This window comes from Betta splendens, chromosome 8 (assembly GCF_900634795.4).
Source record: "Betta splendens chromosome 8, fBetSpl5.4, whole genome shotgun sequence".
Lineage (NCBI taxonomy): Eukaryota > Metazoa > Chordata > Actinopteri > Anabantiformes > Osphronemidae > Betta > Betta splendens.
In genome coordinates this window covers 842,483-862,488 of record NC_040888.2, presented here as the reverse complement: position 1 = coordinate 862,488, position 20,006 = coordinate 842,483, and the positions used below count along the sequence as shown (strand labels likewise).

At 48.9% G+C, this 20,006-nt stretch overlaps 3 protein-coding genes and 1 non-coding gene across 5 annotated transcripts; 1 reads left to right on the top strand and 3 right to left on the bottom strand.

The window, feature by feature from the left end:
- The first annotated feature begins 6,023 nt into the window (after positions 1 to 6,023).
- Positions 6,024 to 8,829, top strand: s1pr5a (sphingosine-1-phosphate receptor 5a). The gene is made up of 2 exons (XM_029158724.3): positions 6,024 to 6,170; positions 6,747 to 8,829. Exon 2 carries the CDS (start codon positions 6,904 to 6,906, stop codon positions 8,071 to 8,073), a length of 1,170 nt encoding a protein of 389 aa, XP_029014557.1. The 5' UTR covers positions 6,024 to 6,170; positions 6,747 to 6,903; the 3' UTR covers positions 8,074 to 8,829.
- Positions 8,830 to 10,058: 1,229 nt separating this feature from the next.
- spc24 (SPC24 component of NDC80 kinetochore complex) lies at positions 10,059 to 13,313 on the bottom strand. Of its 2 annotated transcripts, none has more exons than XM_029158797.3 (6): positions 13,160 to 13,313; positions 12,483 to 12,662; positions 12,243 to 12,387; positions 11,882 to 11,986; positions 11,401 to 11,477; positions 10,059 to 10,278 (listed from the first exon to the last, which is right to left on the bottom strand). In XM_029158797.3, the coding sequence occupies exons 2-6, from the start codon at positions 12,643 to 12,645 to the stop codon at positions 10,172 to 10,174; spliced, it is 597 nt and encodes a 198-aa protein (XP_029014630.1). In that variant the 5' UTR covers positions 12,646 to 12,662; positions 13,160 to 13,313; the 3' UTR covers positions 10,059 to 10,171. The 2 variants fall into 2 exon arrangements, with proteins under 2 accessions (XP_029014630.1, XP_029014631.1); XM_029158798.3 differs by lacking the exon at positions 13,160 to 13,313 and adding an exon at positions 12,985 to 13,132.
- Positions 13,314 to 14,017: 704 nt separating this feature from the next.
- Positions 14,018 to 18,923, bottom strand: kri1 (KRI1 homolog). Its single transcript, XM_029158551.3, has 18 exons — positions 18,713 to 18,923; positions 18,528 to 18,604; positions 18,349 to 18,451; positions 18,003 to 18,102; positions 17,829 to 17,880; positions 17,709 to 17,758; positions 17,522 to 17,627; positions 17,364 to 17,441; positions 17,154 to 17,263; positions 16,841 to 17,069; positions 16,599 to 16,769; positions 16,416 to 16,491; positions 16,121 to 16,218; positions 15,881 to 16,040; positions 15,615 to 15,745; positions 15,265 to 15,329; positions 15,089 to 15,184; positions 14,018 to 15,010 (listed from the first exon to the last, which is right to left on the bottom strand). The coding sequence occupies exons 1-18, from the start codon at positions 18,795 to 18,797 to the stop codon at positions 14,530 to 14,532; spliced, it is 2,268 nt and encodes a 755-aa protein (XP_029014384.1). The 5' UTR covers positions 18,798 to 18,923; the 3' UTR covers positions 14,018 to 14,529.
- LOC114861169 (Z30 small nucleolar RNA) lies at positions 15,407 to 15,504 on the bottom strand. Its single transcript, XR_003786720.1, has one exon. It is a non-coding gene; the product is annotated as a Z30 small nucleolar RNA (small nucleolar RNA).
- Positions 18,924 to 20,006: the final 1,083 nt, after the last annotated feature.

The window sequence follows — 20,006 nt, the reverse complement described above, 5'->3', positions numbered from 1 at the left end:
GTCTCATCCTCAGCTTCAGCCTCAGCCTCAGCTTTAGCTTTAGCCAGCCTCAGCCTCAGCTTTAGCTTTATCTTTAGCTTCAGCTTCAGTCTCATCCTCAGCTTCAGCCTCAGCCTAAGCTTCAGCCTCAGCCTCAGCCTCAGACTCAGCGTCAGCCTCAGCTTCAGTCTCATCCTCAGCCTCAGACTCAGCTTCAGCTTCAGCTTCAGCCTCAGCCTCAGCCTCAGCCTCAGCTTCAGCCTCAGCCTCAGCTTCAGCCTCAGCCTCAGCCTCAGCCTCAGCTTCAGTCTCATCCTCAGCCTCAGCCTCAGCCTCAGCTTTAGCTTCAGCTTCAGTCTCATCCTCAGCTTCAGCCTCAGCCTCAGCTTCAGCCCCAGCTTCAGCCTCAGCTTCAGCCTCAGCTTCAGTCTCATCCTCAGCCTCAGACTCAGCTTCAGCCTCAGACTCAGCTTCAGCTTCAGCCTCAGCTTCAGCCTCAGCCTCAGCCTCAGCTTCAGCCTCAGCCTCAGCTTCAGCCTCAGCCTCAGCCTCAGCTTCAGCTTCAGCCTCAGCCTCAGCTTCAGCCTCAGCTTCAGCCTCAGCCTCAGCTTCAGCCTCAGCTTCAGCCTCAGCTTCAGTCTCATCCTCAGCCTCAGCTTCAGCCTCAGCCTCAGCTTCAGTCTCATCCTCAGCCTCAGCTTCAGCTTCAGCCTCAGCTTCAGCCTCAGACTCAGCTTCAGCTTCAGCCTCAGCCTCAGCCTCAGCCTCAGCTTCAGCCTCAGCCTCAGCTTCAGCCTCAGCCTCAGCTTCAGCCTCAGCTTCAGTCTCATCCTCAGCCTCAGCTTCAGCTTCAGCTTCAGCCTCAGACTCAGCTTCAGCTTCAGCCTCAGCTTCAGCCTCAGCTTCAGCCTCAGCTTCAGCCTCAGCCTCAGCTTCAGCCTCAGCTTCAGTCTCATCCTCAGCCTCAGCCTCAGCTTCAGCTTCAGCTTTAGCTTCAGCCTCAGCTTTAGCTTCAGCTTCAGTCTCATCCTCAGCTTCAGCTTCAGCCTCAGTTTCAGCTTCAACCTCAGCTTCAGTCTCAGCCTCAGTCTCAGTCTCAGTCTCATCCTCAGCTTCAGCTTCAGCCTCAGTTTCAGCTTCAGCCTCAGCTTCAGTCTCAGCCTCAGTCTCAGTCTCAGTCTCAGGCTCAGCTTCATCTTCAGCCTCAGACTCCAGGCACCAACACCGGGTTCTGGATCCACGTCACCTACATACAGCATCAGCTCACACGTGAAAACACAAATTTTCCTCCTACTTTGATTAATTACGTCGACACCATGAAAGGTTTGACTGGAGCCTGGTGTCAAATACCTCACATGCCTTCGCAGACCACAGCACCGGACCAGAACCCGGGTCAACACGCCAGAGTCACGCAACCCACCGCCATTCACAGCAGCTGCTCCACATCTGTGCTCCACAGCAACAAGCCTTCACAGCGTCGACATTGAACCAGGTCCAACACCACAGACGGCGCCCGGTGTCAGTAGAACCAGAGACGAGGACGACGATGAGGAGGAAACATACGGGACCGTATTATCAGCTGCCTCTCTCGGCCGGAGCGCGACACCTTCACCTCACCGGCTCGTTATGGCGGTGATATTTCAGGCGTGGCCACAAACATTCAGGTTTAAGGTCTGAGTCATAAATCGCCCAATAAATGTTCACACGGTCTGAGTCTGACTCATTTCTCAGCTCAGTGGGTTCTTTCCTATTTGGAGGGATTAGTGTGTGTGTGTGTGTGTGTGTGTGTGTGTGTGTGTGTGTGTGTGTGTGTGTGTGTGTGTGTGTGTGTGTGTGTGGGTGCGAGATTCGTGTTGGCTGTTTGCAGATCCTTGTCACACTCAGAGGAGCATTAATCACCTGCACACGCCGCGTTTCGCTTCATGGTTCTGTGTCTGAGCAGCTTTAATAGCTTCCAGAAGTCGGACGTGTTGGAGCCAATAAAAACACAGAACCCTCAAAACGCTGAGGAACCGACTTCCTGCAGGAGTGGATTCACCATCCGACCGGTTCTGCTGGTTGCACTGCAGTAGTACTCTACACAGGAAATGAGCTGGGAAGGTGAGAGTCACACTGAGAACCGCATCCAGCTACAGCAGGAACCCATCAGTCCATGCAGTCAGAGCGAAGCTGGACCGGCCCAAAGCGCTTCCTGATGGGCCCGCGGTTCCACTTTATGGCAGCCTCACAGAAACCCGAGATGGAATAACAATACTTTTGGTTTGCGCTAAGTAGGGAGCAGTGAGGGTTCCCAGCCGGGCCTGCGCGGGTCTGGCCCAGCAGCCGGCCGGTTCCCCCCGCGGGCCCCACACCACACTCTGCTCGCCCTCGTAATGAAAGGATTGGGCTCAGCTTTTTTTGGAACCACGGAACAATGTAAAGATTATGCTCACAAACGGGCCTCCGTTGCAAGCGAGCGCTTGGACCCGAGTCGTCGTCGCGGAGCGTTTCAAACACAAACGTCAAGCGGCGCAGCTCCCTGCAGCTTGCTGAGAGTCACAGAAGGTGCAAAATGCCTCAGACCGATCCATCAGCACCGCTCTGGTGAGAAGCAGGGTCTGAGCCCAGAGGAGGCCGCTCGGCGGCCTCACAGGACATCCCCTGGAGGCCCAACGGAGGCATCGACGGACTGGGAGGGGATTCGCTCCAGTGGTTGTAGCTGAGACGCACTGGACGGACTGAACCGCCGACTGTTGGTCCAGTGAGTCACTGGAGAAGGAGTCACAGCTCGAACGTGGTCCAGGTCTCTGCTGAACCCAGGTCTGAGCCTCAGTCCGCTGGGGTCCAACTGGGGCTTTGATTCCCAGTAAGCGTGGGTCAGTGAGGCCGAGTCGGAGCCTCGGTTCCACTGGGTCGGGAGTCAGGAACACAAACGGCATCGCAGCGCTGGACTGAGGAGCTGCTGGAGCAGCCTGAGGGGCCGTGACTCACCCCCACCACCAGCCCTCCTCCCCCCCTCCCCTTCTTCCATCCTCTCCTCCAAGATGAAATCATCTGTATGAACAGAACTCGCCTTCATGAGACCGGCTCCCATCGAAGCCCAAACAGCTAATGTGGAAAAAATGCACATGCCTTAAAATGGGCGCTGATGCTCCAGCAGATCTGGAGTCAGTCCCAGAGGAAGGAACACGTTCTCATCACAGAACCAGGCGCAAAACAAAGCCCAGAGAACCATCCTGAATCGGAACCGAGTGGGTTGGACCCAGAAGCGACGCGCCATCTGGACCCAACACGCTACTTCATTTCCTGATGATGCGGTCGGTTTCCCTGTGACGCGGCGCTGACGTTCTCTGGCTGAGAACCACTGGAGCTTTACAGGAAACCAGGATGTTTGTGTTTGAACACAGTCTGATCACAGGCGCTGCGTTCAGGGTCCGAGCGGCTTCCTGTGTTTGTGTGTAGCACAGCCATGACGCTGCTCCAGCTACAAGCATCTGGCCTCAGGCAGAATGTGGGTCTGGGCCCGGCAGCATCTGTTCAGAGTTAAGGCCGCGATGCTGGAGGAGAGAACAGATCCACGTTCTGCACAGAACACACAGGAACCTGAGCTCCGAGCGACAGACGGACGCTTCTCTCTGCGCATCGACCTGAATCTCCTTCAGGTCCTGGTTGAATCAGCAGAACATTTTGTGTTGGTACTGATCTACTTTCTACAGACATCAGAACCAGACTCTATCTTCTATTAAAGAACCACATGTTCTTTCAGATTTGACTCGTTCTAAACTGAAAGTAACTGAAAGTAGCATGCGGTCGATTCTCTGCTGTTTGTTCTCGTTTTGTCGATCAGCTCATCTTCTGTCAGAAGCTGCTTGATCTGAGGTTAACGCCCAGTCGCTACAAACGCTTTTACTGCACGGAAAAGTGCTCGACTCTGTTCACGAGCCTCAACAAGTGATTGTTTGAGGTGAGAAGGTGCCGACGCCTCCACGGCCCCAGTGAAGTAACAGCGGAGCTCAGCGTTCACGCCGAAGGTGAGAATCTCGTTCAGAGGTGAGATCTGCATCTAATGGCCCAGTCACACCTCAGAACCGGGTCATCGCTTACCCCAACACCTCAGCAGACACGTTAACGTGACAGGAAGAGACCCGAGCCCGGCGCTGCTCAGACCCGGGCTCAGAACCAGACATAGGCTCAGACCCGGGCTCAGAACCAGACATAGGCTCAGACCCGGGCTCAGAACCAGACATAGGCTCAGACCCAGGCTGAGACCCACGCTTAGACTCGGACCCAGACATAGGCTCAGACCCAGGCTCAGACCAAGACACAGACCCAGGCTGAGACCCAGAACTAGGCCCAGACGTAAACTCAGACCCAGAACCAGACCCAGGCCCAGACCCAGGCCCAGACCAAGACACAGACCCAGTCTGAGACCCAGAACCAGGCCCAGACGTAAACTCAGACCCAGAACCAGACCCAGGCTCAGACCCAGGCTCAGACCAAGACACAGACCCAGGCTGAGACCCAGAACCAGGCCCAGACGTAAACTCAGACCCAGAACCAGACCCAGGCCCAGACCCAGGCCCAGACCAAGACATAGACCCAGGCTGAGACCCACGCTTAGACTCAGACCCAGGCTGAGACCCAGAACCAGACCCAGGCTCAGACCCTGGCATAAACTCAGACCCAGAACCAGACCCAGGCTCAGACCCACGCTTAGACTCAGACCCAGAACCAGACCCAGGCATAAACTCAGACCCAGAACCAGACCCAGGCCCAGACCCAGACATAAACTCCTGCTCCTCACGCCGTCACGGCGCTCTGCGCAGCGGTTCGGTTCTGATCGTTTGCAGCTCTGCAGTCATGACCCGCGTCATGTGTCACTGACCGGTGACTTCATGTGTTCTTCTCAAGGATTTCCCTCCTTTCGAGGCACAATGAGGCGGCTTCCTGTTTGGAGACGCTCGCTCCACCGCCTCCCGCCTTACGTAATGTTCCAGTCACGCCGTTGGTTTGGACGCAGTGACAATAATCATTGTTTGCTACGAAGGCGTCCACATGTTCCCAGACGTGTGCAGCTCAGCGACCGCGGCTTTCAGTTTCAGCAGAGATGCTGCTGCTCCTTAGTTTAGGCCTGTTTGAAATGAAAACGCCCGCTCTCACTGGCGCTAAGCCATTTAGCAGCAGCATCACCGCATCCACTGTTTCCAGCTTCATCATCTGGAGTCCAGCTGTTCTGCATATTCACAGACTTCTAGGAGCTAAATGAGGTTAATGAACATTTTGGGTTCTTCAAAGTAAAGAACGTGAGCCGAACCCGGAGGAAAAACAGAACTTTGCTGCAGAGATAATTACAGATGTGTGGAGTTATTTTCTGAAATCTGGGGTTTCTTGACGGCGGACCGGCCTCCGCGCTCACAAATTACGGCTTTTCCACCGACAAACGAAGCTGCGGTTCCGTTCGGTTCTGAGTGTGAAGTTTCCCTTTTATTGACTGCGTGGAGAGAGAGAGAAGGTTCCAGCTCAGAGAGGAGCGAGGTCACGGCCGGCGCGAGCTCTGGATGGAACTTGTTCCACGTTTCAGGCCCGGTTGGGGGTTTCCGGCCGAGCAGAACCTCTGCTCTGCTTGTGTCTGAGCAGCAGTCGTCTCAGTGTGATTCTTGTAACAGGAGCTGAAGTGGAAACGAGCCCGTGTTCTGAATCCTCCTCCGGCCTCGTGGCTTCTGCTGTCGATGCTCAGGAACCGTTTGTCTTCCTCTGTGGCTGATGTTATCTGGCTTCGTGTGTAGTGACTCTATGCTAATGGTTATTGTTACAGTTGGTTAAGCTGTGAGAACCTGAAGTTAAACCTGCAGAGCAGCATATTCACCAGCCGTCAGCTCCGAACTTGGCAAAGCTGCTCGAACCCGAGGGCAAAGCGGGTCAGATCTCACTTTCCTCCGCAGAGACAACAGAACCCTGTCATGGAACCGAGGCTTCCCGAGGAGGCGGAGGGGGAGGAGGGGGAGGGGGAGGGGGAGGAAACAACCCTGGGGTGAGGGAGGGGGGGAGTCGCTGAAGGGACAACCCACTGCGTGTCGAGTCCTGCTCTGCTCCGTCCTGCTCCACTCGCGTCTCCTCTCCGTGCGCACTGATCGGCTGCTGCGCCCTGCGCTCCGAACCGGACCGGACCGCACCGAACCGAACCGCTTTACACTGGACTTTACGTGTTTGAGGTGAGTGGAAAACTAATTAGTGTCAGTCAGCGGTTTGTGCCGTCGTCGTTTTAACTTTAAACCCATTTAACGGCTTTGTTTTACTGGTTTTCTCGACTAGAAATGGAAACAAATCGCAACTATCGGGAATTCGATCTGGATTCGGCACCAAGAGATTCAAAAGTCGATAATGGGACGAGAATAAGTGTTAGACGGTGTTTTCGATGTTAGCTGCCTGGAATGAGTCCAGTCAAACGGCTCCAATTAAAGAATAAGCTGTAAAAGTCCAAAATGATGACATGAAGGCTCAGGTTCGGTCCAGCTTGGTTCTGCAGAACAGGCTTGGTTTCAGAGATCAGCGTCTCATTCAGGTTCAGGTATAAAAACATGCAGCGGTGACTCACAGGTCACTAGCTTAAGTGTTAAACGGACCGGTTCCACCAGCGGTTCCTCGCATCCAGCGCCTCTTATCTGCACCACCGCGGTCTCCGGTCCAGTTAAACGGTCCAGTAAAGTGCTCGCTGCTGTAACTGCTGGCTGATGTTGCAGCTATTAGGCTGAGTGGATGGAGCAGCTCTGACTCCTCTTGTCCTGCAGGCTGCCTCCCGTCGCCCTCTGCTGCGCCGCCGAACATGTGACTTCAGCCTCCGGAACCGCTGAGCTGCCACCATCGCTGCCAAACGGGACTGAGGACGGTATGACTCGCCGCCTGCGGCTCTAGAGAAGGAACCGACAAAGCTCCACCCGGCAGAGAATGTCCGCGGAGTCGGCGCCGGACGCAGGAAGCCTGATGAGGATGTTCAGCGAGTACCACAACAACAGCGTCATCTGGGAGCACTACAACTACACGGGCAAGCTGCGCGGGGACCGGTACAAGGAGGGCGTGAAGCCCGAGGCCGTGGCCTTCCTGCTGGTCTGCCTGCTCATCGTGCTGGAGAACGCCGTGGTGCTGGCCGCCATCTGGAGGAACAAGAAGTTCCACGTGCCCATGTACTACCTGCTGGGAAACCTGACGCTGTCCGACATGCTGGCCGGCTTCACCTACATGCTCAACATCGTGACGTCGGGAGCGCCCACGCTGAAGATGACGCCGGTGCTGTGGTTCCTGAGGGAGGGCGGCGTGTTCATCATGCTGGCGGCGTCCGTCATCAGCCTGCTGGCCATCGCCATCGAGCGCCACGTGACCATGGTGCGCATGAAGCCGTACCAGGGCCACAAGCAGGGCCGCATGTTCGCGCTGATCGGCGCCAGCTGGGTGGTGTCCGTGCTCATGGGCGTCCTGCCCGTGCTGGGCTGGAACTGCATCGGGCGCCTGGACCAGTGCTCCACCGTCATGCCGCTCTTCGCCAAGAGCTACATCCTCTTCTGCATCACCATCTTCAGCGTCATCCTCATGTCCATCGTGGTTCTGTACGTGCGCATCTTCCGCATCGTCAAGGCCAACACGCAGCGCCTCGCCTCGGTGCCGCAGCGCAAGGGCCTGTACCGCAAGTCCCAGAAGTACCTGGACCTGCTGAGGACGGTCACCATCGTCCTGGGGGTCTTCATCGCGTGCTGGCTGCCCCTCTTCGTCCTCCTGCTGCTCGACTTCTGCTGCAAGGCCAAGCACTGCCAGGTGCTCTACAAGACCGACTACTTCCTGGGCTTCGCCATGTTCAACTCGCTGCTCAACCCCATCATCTACACGCTGACCAGCAAGGACATGAGGAAGACCATCATCCGGCTGCTCTGCCGGCGCTGCCTCGTCACCGAGGACGGCCACGTCAAGAAGCTGGGCATGCCCTTCCTGGACTGCAGCACCAGTAAGACCAGCAGGACGGACGCCGCCTCCCACAGGCTGGAGGGACTGGAGACGACCGTGTCCTCTGGGAACTTCACACCTTCCACCATCAAAGCCATTTACCCGCGGATCTACAAGATATGAGGCAGCGAGCGCCAGGACCTGCAGCGGCGCCCTGCGGGGCTTCGGTCTAGTCCCACAGGAGCTGGGATCAGAGCCATCCGCACCTCCGTGGTTTGAAGGAGCATTAGAACGGTTTTGGACTAATCCAGTATTTATCAGAGGACTTTCCTTACGCTGAACCATTATCTCAGAGCGACCCACATCTGGCCTGCTGTGGGCCGGTCTGACAGCAGGGGTGATTAATCCTCGTCTCTGCGCCCGCGTAGCAGCTAATGACACGTTGTTTCACACACGGTGCCTCCACGCCCAGAACCTGCTGCCAGCACCGTGTAATTTGGACCATGTGAGTGTTGTGCTGGTTAGAGGCCGACATCAGAGGCTCGCGGCCCGGAGACGCTGAAGACGTCACGCAGGCGGTTTGCAGCGCCGGAGGTCCTTCGACACATGTAGCAGCGCAAGATGAACGACTGACAGCAATAAAAGCCGACAGCCGAGGTTTGGCGACGCCGCCCCGTTTCAATGGACTAGACGCTGCCAGACCAGCGTTTGGGATAAGCCTCGTCAAAAAAACATGAAATGATGGTGATCTGTTTTTCCCGTGATAGAACTCAGAAAGCTCATCAGTCAGAAGCAGACAACAGCGTGTGGGCTTCAAAGAGCCACATGAGGGAATGTGAATCTATGTACAGTGTAAATATCTGGAGCCTTTTCTGAAAATCTCATTAAGTTATGAATCAATTCTACATATGCACTGAATAAACGTATGCCAATAAGGTTCATGGTTGTTTTTTCTGATTGAGTTTTCTGTGGTTGATGTTTGACAGTTTCACATTTAGCATCACAGCAGCCAGAAGCTTATGAATGTTTACACAGAGACCCTCAAATATGACAATACATTAAAATCCATCAAATTATCAGCATGAATGTTCTGGCTTCTTAGAAATATTCAGCCAAATCTGGAATTTGTGAAATTATTTTGAATAAAAACCATTTTGTAAATATTAATATTCACGGAACAGAAGGCGAGAGGTCACTCAACGTACTGTTAATGTCCCACCAGACTCACCTCAGCTTCATCCCGTATTATTAAGCCCAGGAACAATCAGCTGAGGCCAAATGAAAACAATAACACCCTGTAATATGACAAGAACACACTTCACTCACAAACCCCAGCTCCATGGAAACCACTTGTTAAAACCACTTTTATGATACACGCTGCAGCAAAGATTAAGTTTCATGTGCCTTCGGATCTGTTTACCGTAAGGAAACCGCACGTTGGTCGGTGGTTCTCACAGCCTTCGCTCTGTGAGCGTGCGTCAGGCTGCCCACTCCATCTGAGGGGACGCAGCCGCTGCTTTTCAAAGAAGGGGCAGGTTTCACTTCTCAGTAAGAGGCAGCAGAAGCAGCGTCACGCTCGTCACCCACCAGCCACGCATGAGGCATGAGCTGCTTCCACTGGAAGATCAGCAGCGTAGCAGCCGAACATGCTGAGCCAAACAGACCCAGCCACAGTTTTATGTGTTACTAAGCGCAGAAAAGCTTTAAGGACCAACACCAACAGGCCAAGGAATAGACGTCATCATCGTGAAAGCAGCGTCTCATCTGTAGCTCCAGTGAGTTAGACACGTGGCCTGAGCCTCAGTAAAAGAGGTTTGAAAAACACATGATGTAAGAACAAACCTTTACTGAGGTCTTACTTTTAATTCAGTTTCACTCCAATACTTGTACTTTTATCTGGTGATTCATTTCTATTAGCTTCGAAGCATTTCTGATGCTGAGCACCTTGACTTATTGTTAGATGCTTCATTATTCACGGCTATTAGTTTGTGGGTGTCTAGAGGTAAATCACCTGGGATGTCTGGAGGCTAGAAGGCCTCAGCTGTTGGTGACAGGACTAAGACTAAGAGGCCTGATATGAAGCTTCATCTTTGTCTTTAGTTGATCCTGGTTCTTTGCAACCTCAGCACTAAGTAGCTCTGTGGTGACCTCTAGTGACGACTACTTAGTCTGATCCACCATAACTTATTTAGTTAAGCTCATTAAGATCATTTATTTAATCACAATTTAACATTTTGCAAACAATTTAATAACACAGGTAAGGAACCAACACCACCTCCGTCTACCATTCAGTGCTGACAAAGCTCCACAGCTTGTCACTCACGGCGCTTTTCGACTCCCCTGAAGTGTCTATGTTGATGGGAGTGGCCAGATCTGTTCCATAGTGTACTGGGAGGAGAAGAAACAGACTGAGTAAAGCCTTGTAACCAGCATGGATGACAAATAATCACATTTCTTTATGGATAAATGTTTTAGGTCAACGCTGCTGCTCACGCGTCCCGCCAAACCAGGATTTGGGTTAAACAGCTGACACAGAAGGCCCAAAGGTTGTGGCAGAAAAATCACTAACCAGACAACTTGAAAATAGTTTGACTGTTTATTCCGGTTGATTGGAGCAGCAGAGCGGTGCCTGCTGTGACGTAGCAAGAAACACCACCAATCTTCAGCCTCTGTGCAACAGTGACATCACCTCCATCACAGAACAGAAAGCCAATGTGTCTAATAGCAGAACCACCGGCTGAGCTCAGAGCAGCCATCGTGTCTTTACAGAGGAACGTTCTATCAATTATTAAAAATGTTTGACTTTAGCAGCACAGAGCTCCGGCATTATTAAAAAATGCTCAGATTTATGAGGACTTCAAACCAGAGCAGCCTGTTAATTAGGGTCACACTAGATCTGTGTGTCCATAAACAAGAAGATTGTTGCAGTCCTTTGATGTAACACAGCAGGGTCCTGAAAGCTCCACAAGCAGTAAACAGCAAACAAGCTAGTCCAATGACTGATGACTATAATTATATTCAATGATCAGACATGACAGCTCTTATTCATGTGTATGAAGTGTGAAAACTTCCTTGTTCATTAGCCAATCAGAGCATAGAGGCAAAATAGGGTCATACTATTTTACTAGTAAATTTAGCCACAATTTGTGCTTAATTTTAACACCCCAATCTATGTGTGTAAGCATTGTATAGACCCACTAAGTGTACAGGTACAAATCTGGTTACGGACACACAGATCTAGTGTGAACCTAATTTGACTCCATAAGCCTGAGGCATGTTCCTGTAAACACCAGCGTACGTTAAAACACAACTGATGTTACACGGTGGTGCTGTTACTTCTGTTGAAATAAAGCCACTGATGCACAGATGCCACATAGAAGATGTACTGATGGTAAAAACTAAAAGAAATTAATCTATCAAGAGATGGCAGTAATAATAAATGTAATTTAGTACTATTTAGACATATTGAAGAGTGTTAACCATAAACACAAGTAAAACCTGGAGCCGTACCTCCTTTTATAATGTGTGGTGGTCCGTCATATTCCCACTTGATCTTGGTTATGACATGATACAACTGAGCCACATACCTGAAACAGAAAGATGTAAAAATAAAAATGCTTTACATGTTTAAGTTCTGAACCTAACCACTGCTCCTGAAGCCTCACAATCGTAACTGCAGGCAAACATCTTGTTACCAACTTTTATCCGATTCGGTTTTTACTTTTCTTTACTTTTTCTTTTATGCTATGACTATTTTCAAAGTCATTAAATGTAATAACTACACAATCAAAAAAATACATTTCATTTGATTGTGAACTACAGGAGAGACTACTGATCTGTTAAACTACAAGAGATCTAATGACAACATCCCTGGAAAAAAAAGACACTTACAAATACATTTTCTATAACCTCATATGTAGTTAGTTTATTAGAAGGTTCACAGTTATTTCAGGACATGGTATAAAATATTTTGATCCAACATCTGACTCACACTGCTGAAGGTATAATCTCTGTGGTGTCTTCATCCACCTCTTTCTGAAGAGTCTCCAGCTCGTTCTCACGGTTTCTCAGACTTTCTAGTTCTCTCTTTAGAAACCTGGAGGACAGTTAAGGATGAACAAGTTCACGTTCTTACATCAGACTGACAGGTTTGCGACTCTTCCCAGGTGTCAAACTCGGGCCATCCCACTTCTGTTCTTCCAACTCTCTCTGCCAAAGCTCCTACCGATTACCTCGATCAGATGTGTTTAATCAATCAATCAACTGCTGGATGAGCCACCTGAAACACCTGATCGAGGTGATCTGCAGGAGTCTGAAAACCAGCAGAAACACCTGTAAGGAATGAAACGTACTGTAACTCTGAGTCAGCCATCTGGCCCTTGGCTGTGACCTGCCTCAGCTGCTCCTCCAGGCTCTCCAGATCTCGCTCCCGTTGCTGCTTCTCCTCCTCCATGTCCAGTACTTTCTGGCCAACACTCTCTGCAATCTCAGTCTCCGCTGTGGAACAAAGAGATCACAACTTTTCAAAGTTACAAACTATTTCAACAAATCTAAGGAGAACTAAGAGGCTGAAAAAAGGTCTGATTGCTTGCCTTTTATTATCTGTGTCACAACCTTCTTCGCATCCAAGTGCTGGTCACAAAGCACAAGAAGCTCGTCTTTGATTTTTATCAGATTCTCCATTTTGGCGCTGTTGACCAAAGCCACCAATTCCTCCCCAGTCTTCTCCAAGAATTTAAACTCACCCACACTCATTGTAAGGACGGTTGAGGCTGGTCGAAGAAAACAGTGAAAATTAAACGGGAAACATTAAGGTTTTCAACATTGGCAGGACAGACAAAACAGAATTATTATTATTACATATATACAGGAAACACAAGAAAGGTTTTCAAAATAAAGGCAATGAACAACAGCAGCTCAATGACAGGTATTGCTAGCCTCGAACAACCGTGGAAACAAAATAAGGTTTTCATCATGAAGACAGAGTAATATTTGAATGACAGTTGCTTCACAAAGTAACGACAAAAATCAACCAGAGTAAGTCACACGAACAAAAGCATAGATATAAATGAGCAGCCATCTAATTCTACTCACTCGCTAATGTTAGCTAGAACCGACCGTCCACACGGTTTGTTTACACGCGACACACTAAGTTCATAAAACCATATTAATACAGACGTAGCGCGTTGTATTCACGTCAAAGACTAAAGTTCTCAGTTACAGACACGAAAGAAACGTTCTCATTACCGATCAAAGTAAAACGACAAACCTGCGTTCTTTCTAGAATTTGAAATTTACTCCGGAGCGCGCCTTGTCTCCTCTTCTTCTTCGTTTTATTAGCAGCTTGCAGTCTATAACTTGCCCTCTACCGCCACCTACTGGGCTTGTCTATGGAGTTGCCTAATACCTTCTTTTTATCGAGATGAAAAAGCTATATAAGCTAAGTGACCTTATGACAGCTCAGACTTTTTTCTACGTTTCCCCTGAAACACGCTCTCCCAACATTTTTCCATTATTCAGACCAAACTTTGAACTCTTGCCTGCTTCTGTCTTGTTGAGTCAAGTGTGTGACCGCTGTTTCACCCAGCTGTCCTGCGAAACACCTATATTTACGTTACAAGTTACAAGTCACTTATATATATATATATATAAGTTACAAGTCACTTATATATATATATATATATATATATATATATATATATATATATATATATATATATATATATATATATATATATATATATATTTATATATATATATTTATATTTATATTTATATATATATATATATCTTATATAAAAAAATCTTAACAGGATAAATGGGAGGAAAGTGGTGAGTTCGCTGCCGAATATATATCTCCCTTTATCCCACTCATTTTGCCATTTCATTTCTAACTTTAACTTCACTCATCGTCTCTGCTTCTGCGGCTAATTAATTTGCACATGCGGACAGCGCCCCCTGCTGTCCAGGCAATGCAGCGTTCAGACAGAGTTAAAAGAATAAAGCAGTGTATATGACAGTGCTGAATGTTGTTATGGCAACGGCCATTTAATCCTGTTACTTCAAACGCATATATTTGTTAAAATGAGTAAATAAGTATAATATAAATAAATAAAATAAAGATGAACACATTAGAAATTCTTTTAATTATATGCGGTTTTGTATAAGAATAGCATGTAAACATGTTTTTATTGCTATTTTTCTTACCAAAACATCAATCATTCATTGCATTGCTCAAGATCTGATCAAATACTGAATATCTTCACGTTTTCCACCTGACCTCAGTCTCAGTGAAATGTTCTGTTCATTCACCTGGTTCCAATATTTAGTTTTCAGCTGATTCAGCGACTCAGGCAACACATTTACATTAGTGCCTATAATCAAAAAAATTAATACCACAAGGACAAAAGATGATCTTTCTTAACATAAACCTGCCAGAAACCATTAAAACTACTCATGCAGCCGTTTACTGGTTGAGAACTGGTTCCGTTCCTGAGTCACTCCCTCATTTCACCGTTCGGTTCACTATCCTGCATCAGTCTGCTTCTTGTTTAACAACAGTAACGTGATCTAATCTTTTACCATATATTTAGCGGTCAGACCATTAAACTGTCATGGTTCCACCGTTGGCTGTTGTCATCACTTGGGGATTTTCGGCCTCCCTTTCTTCTCCTGTGGTTTTCGCTTGCGACTGCCCTGCTGTCTGAAGTACAGCTTCTTGGCGTTCAGACCGTAGGCCTTTAGGGTCTGACCACTGAACTCTCGGCCGCCTATCTTCACCCTGATGCTTCGAGCCTGGAGGCGCCGCCCTGAAGGCCTGTGCTGCTTGTTGGACCACTTGGGCCTCTCAGTCCTGTGTTCTGATGCATCTGCTTTCTCTCCCACTGCCTGAGCTGTGACCTGCGTTTCCTCATCCTGGTTCTGCTTCTTTTTCTTCTTAGGTATCAGAATCTCCTCATCCTCATCTGTTGCTTCTTCCTGTCGGAGAGCCTGGGCACAGTTCAGAACCGAGGCGGCACCTTCATGCTCTGCTCCTGAGTCTTGATTCTCAGCGTTCTTCAGACGATCTCCTCGCTTCTCTCTCACCTGGGTCTTAGCCTCCGCCAGTTCTTGGTCTTCTCTGTGCAATCAATTCAAATAATAATGTTACATATCGGTGCACAAACTATTGTGATTATGTCAGACATATTACACTCACCCTGAATACACAGAGCTCAGGACCTTTTTCTTCTTCTTCTCATTCTGGGCCTTGTGTTTATAGTTCCTTAAATCAATCAATTCTTCCTTGTCAGACCTGAGAGAATGAAAGAAAAAGGTTAAAATGCGAGAGGTGATCGGACAAATAATGTGATGTGACGTGTGACAGTTTGGCACCTGAACATGCAGGTCTTCTTCAGAGAGCACCATTTGTTTAGCTCTTTGTCATCAGCCTTTAAAATCTGAGAAAGAAGATTTTCATTAGTTCAAATCAATACATTCTGGTCCACGTATCATCAGGACCTTTATCTGACTCTGTCTGCTCAGAGAGAAGATTAACTGGAGGTCATTCCCTGGTCAGAGCCTCCTCGGAGGGAAGCAATACCAGATCAGTCCCTTCAAGACTCATCACTGCAGCTTCTGTCTGGCCTGGACCGTGTCCAGACAAAGTTAGCCACTCCTTATTGTGAAGCAGGGATGAGAATTTGAAACAAGGACACATTTTCAGGCTGTGCTGCTGTTCTCACCTCGTCTGTGGTCAGGCCGAAGTCGTTGGGCTGCACCTGCCTGTAGCGGAACCTGCAGGGGAGGTCGTCGATGACGTCCTCATAGTCCAGCTTGTAGTACTCGTCCAAGTACTGCTCAAAGCTCTTCTCCTCTGAAACACAAGCAGAGTTCGATCAGGTAAGAATTACACGCGACGTTAACAGCACAAGCCTCTGAGGTTCTATGAAGGCAACGTAAATGACAGATCCCTGCATCAGTGAGAGGCTGCGGGAAGTGTCTGACGTACGAGGGTCAAACACGGGCTTGTGTTTGGTGATGACCTCAGCAAAGTGCGACTTCTTTTTCTTTTTGCCCATTTGTGGCAAATCGTCCTTCTTCATCTTCATCCTCTCCTTTTTCTTCTTCTTCTTGGAAGTGTGCAGGCTGGGGTCGTAGTCGGCATCCATCTGTTCAATGAGGTTTAAGGCGTCTGATCAGTCAGCTCTTCATCTGCATAGTCAAAACCAACATGTTTTCAATGACTCACAATGAAGTCTTGGTCTTCGCAGTGCGGTTCAGAGGCATCGTATCCGTCTTCCTCCGTGTCGCGTCCCTCCCCTGTCCACGTGTCCCAGTTCCAATGCTCTGCACACAACAAGCCAGGAGTTGAATCACCAAGACACAGTAAACCATGTCTACAGCAGCTTTACACAGGTTCATGGGAAGAAACGGTTTGTACTGTTTCATATAGTTTTGTTTCCAATTCTTCCATTTCATCCTGTTCTGTTCCGTGAGTCACTGTAACTGCTCCGTTTTAAGGAGAGGGCAGATCTTTCGCTCACCCTCCAGTTCATCGTCATCGTCAAACTGGGGCTTCTCATCTTCGGCTTCTCCATAATACTCATCTCCAAAGAACCTCTGCAATAAAAAACACAATATGATTCTTTATCCGGTCGGGGCAGACGGCCGTCCGGTTCTGATTCTGGTTCTGCTGGCGTGTTTGAAGCCGTGTGTGTGAGACCCACCTGCATAAGCTGCTCATGTTGCTGTGGGTCGAAGTCTCCTTCTAGGTCGACCCGACTGAAGGCGAGCTGCTCGTTTCCCGTCAGCTCCTGCAGCTTCTTCAGCTTCTCCATGATCTCGCTTCTCTTCAGGTTCTTCAGCTGCTTCAGCTGCTCATGCTTCTGCTCCTTCTCCTGTAGAAGACGCTTCCATTAGCTCAACCACCGAAGCATTTTACAGGATGACCCCGAGCAGCGACCCAAACCTTTTGCTTCCTTTCTTTCACTTCTTCCCTCTTGCGTTTCCTGCTCTGGTCTTTGGCGCGCACCGATGTGGCGATGTTGCGGGGGAAGGTTTTGACTTGTTCAGCGTCGGGCTCCTCGAAGCGGAAGTTGTAGCTCCTCTCAAAGTCCTCCTGCCGCCGTAAGAAATCCTCCCCGTCTTCTTCCGAATCATCCACGACACCATGGACGATCTCATCGTACGTTGGGATCCTGAACACATCAGCAAAACTCATTGTAAATACAACAACAGTGAAGACTCCGCAACACACAATCCTGTAAATGCGCAACAATGACCGTTCATCGTCTTCATCTTCGTCGAGGTAACCTTTGTTCAGGACATAATCTCTGAGGAATCGCTCCTTCTCATCCAGCCGTGGGTCATTCCAGTAGTCTCTTAAGTATTTCTGTCTCAACACAAACAGGCGTCCTTACTTATAATAATAATAATAATAATTTATTATTAATTTATTTTCAATAGGATCTTTTCACACTGCACACACTCACCATGTCCTTCACCTCCTCGGGAGCCTCCAGCTCGACCTGACCTTTCAGCCACTCCATGTAATCGGACTCTTCTTTATCCTACACCCACACACAAATCATCCTGTTAATTTTCAACATCACTATTTTCACATAAGCAGCAGCTGGAAGCAGCCTCTGACCTTCTCGTCCTGCGTTTTGAGCCTCCTGGTCAGCAGCTGGGATCCTCCAGCTTCCTCACCGTTGTCGTCATCATCATCATCACTGTCTTGGGTGAACTTACGGAGGCTGGAGGGAAGATAGAGATTCTGTGAAATGCCTGTAGGGTTTTACAGCTGGATGCACTCAATGGCCTGTGGTGCAAGTTACCTTTCTCTCAGCTCCTTCTGCTCCTGGATGTAGCCTGGAGAGGCTGCTCTCTGAAAGACACCACAATGGTCATAAAAATCATCACATACAGCACAAACTAACATCCTGTGAAACTCCCACCTCCATTCTCTTGTCAGCCTCCTCGTCCTCACTGTCGTCATCCTCAAATTTTCTGGCAAATAAAATCATGATTAATGTTTTCTAAATAAATAATTATTATTCATTCTTTTTTCCGATGAAAACAGCTCCTAAACCTGCAGGACTCTCATATGAAATCACGCTTGAGCAGCTCACCCGTCTCTTTCTAGAATGACTTTTCGCTCATAATCCTTGAGGAACATGGGCTCGGCTGCTTTCTGCGAGGTCGAGGGCTGCTCGTTGCCTGTGGACGCACCTGAAAAAAGCCACAGACAAAGACGTTTTCATTTTAGGCTCTTTGCTTCACTTTACACATGGAAATACTGAGTCTGACAGCTTCAGTTACTACATAGAGCCCAAGAAGCTGTCGACACTTAAGAGCCGCTGGATCACATGTGGACTGGACTATAGTTGACAACTCGCTTGTACTGTTCAGAGAATGAACGTCTCTGAACAGAGACTAACAGAGCCACACACGTCAAGCATCACTTGGATGATTCACCTTCTGAGTAGAACTTCGCATCCTGCTGGTAGATCTTCGGGTCTTTCTTCTTGAGCATGGACAGAGTTCTATAAAAATCCCGTTCGACTTCCGGGTCCAACTCCTGCAGGACGGTGATAAAGTCAGACACCGTAAGGTCCAGTGGACCCGCCGACACAGAGAGAAGCACAGATACTGACCACTTCACTGTCATCCGAACCGGACTCAGACGACTCCGAGTCACTGTCATCAGCTCGGTCTCCGTATCGGTCCTTCACTGAACACAAACACAACATTAACCTCACAGCGTAACGGTCACGTTAGCTCCGCTCCCCACGTTGTGTTGTTAGCATTTAGCTAACATTAGCTAACGGCCCAAACTTACGCCTTTGTAACTCTTCCCTCTGACGGTATTTGTCATATCTCTGCGCGAACTTGGTGTTAATTTTTAATTCCGATTCACCCGACATGTCGAATCAAGATGGGGACGTTGCGTTCAACTTAAAACACACTTAGTAAAGCGCAAACGTCCCAGCTGCCGACAGAGACGCGTGTGGAAGCCGAAACACGTATTTCCGGTGTGACGTCATGCTGCCCTGAGCTTACGCGCGACGCCCTGCAGGGGGCGCTACAACACCGAGCGCCTCAATGACTTAACGTTACTTTGTTTGTTAATTAGTAGGAATAGTACGAGTACATGTACTTTATTTACTGGTAAGTAAATTCAGTAATATTCACCATACCAACTTCTAATATCCCTGATTTAAATTAGAATATAGTGAAAGTTGCTGTGTCTCCTTTATAATGACCGAACTGACAGTAAGAACAAAGCAGCTCTTCTTCGCTTGTGTCTTCTGGGGGTCAAAGGTCAGTGCTGGAGCGAGGGCTAGCACCAGGTGGCCTGGTTTTGTTTGTGTAGAATGGTGTGAGCAAACAGCAGGTGAGTCTCATAGGTTGATCTCTTATGTTTCAATCACTGACACCTTAGAATGGACGAATGTGCCACAGACTTATGAGAAAACCTGCACAGCCAACGCAGGTGCCACATTAAATACTCCTGCAGAGCCTGTGTTCGTGTGTGTCCACTACTTAAGCAAATATAGTAAAACTCAATCAATCCTGTTGATTCAAGCACCTGAAAAACCCATGAACCTAAAACCGGAGCAGGCACAGACTGTTTCTTCCAGTCGTAATTAATTATTAACGTCGTCAAGCGGATCAGGTCAAACTTTTCTCTGGAAGACAAACGTTTTCCATCGTCAGTGCAAACAAAAACACAGCGTCACACGAGGCTTCGAGTCTTGTGTGACGCAGATGGATCGATGCTGTGGATCTGGATTCACATTTCCTGTCCCGTCTTGTTATCGCTCAGTCTTGGCCTCAGCCTTGACCTCTGTGTGTCACCTTAGGTTGAATCTTTAACTTCAACATGTGGCGTCTGCTGCTTGTCCTTCCTTTGCTTCACTCTTACAAACACATCATAGTTTCACCATTACTGTCAAATGCACCTGGAAATGTGAATAAAAATCAATAAATACATCTGAGCAGGGAGCTCACGTTCAGACACAGCGTTGGTTGTTTTCGGTCCAACATGTGGACTCAACAGAGCAGCAGTTTCTGAGAAACGTGGTTGGTTTTCACTGTGACGTCTGGACTTTCTAGAAAAAACAACAGATCCA

Coding starts and splice junctions, on each gene's coding strand:
- s1pr5a (XM_029158724.3), top strand. CDS start 6,904: ATGTCCGCGGAGTCGGCGCCGGACGCAGGAAGCCTGATGAGGATGTTC.
- spc24 (XM_029158797.3), bottom strand. CDS start 12,645: ATGAGTGTGGGTGAGTTTAAATTCTTGGAGAAGACTGGGGAGGAATTG. Junction 11,987..12,242: donor ATGGCTGACTCAGAGTTACA/GTACGTTTCATT, acceptor ACTGTCCTCCAG/GTTTCTAAAGAGAGAACTAG. Junction 10,279..11,400: donor ACCACACATTATAAAAGGAG/GTACGGCTCCAG, acceptor TTCTCCTCCCAG/TACACTATGGAACAGATCTG.
- kri1 (XM_029158551.3), bottom strand. CDS start 18,797: ATGTCGGGTGAATCGGAATTAAAAATTAACACCAAGTTCGCGCAGAGA. Junction 17,759..17,828: donor AGGCTGACAAGAGAATGGAG/GTGGGAGTTTCA, acceptor GGTGTCTTTCAG/AGAGCAGCCTCTCCAGGCTA. Junction 15,330..15,614: donor TCGGCCTGACCACAGACGAG/GTGAGAACAGCA, acceptor CTTCTTTCTCAG/ATTTTAAAGGCTGATGACAA.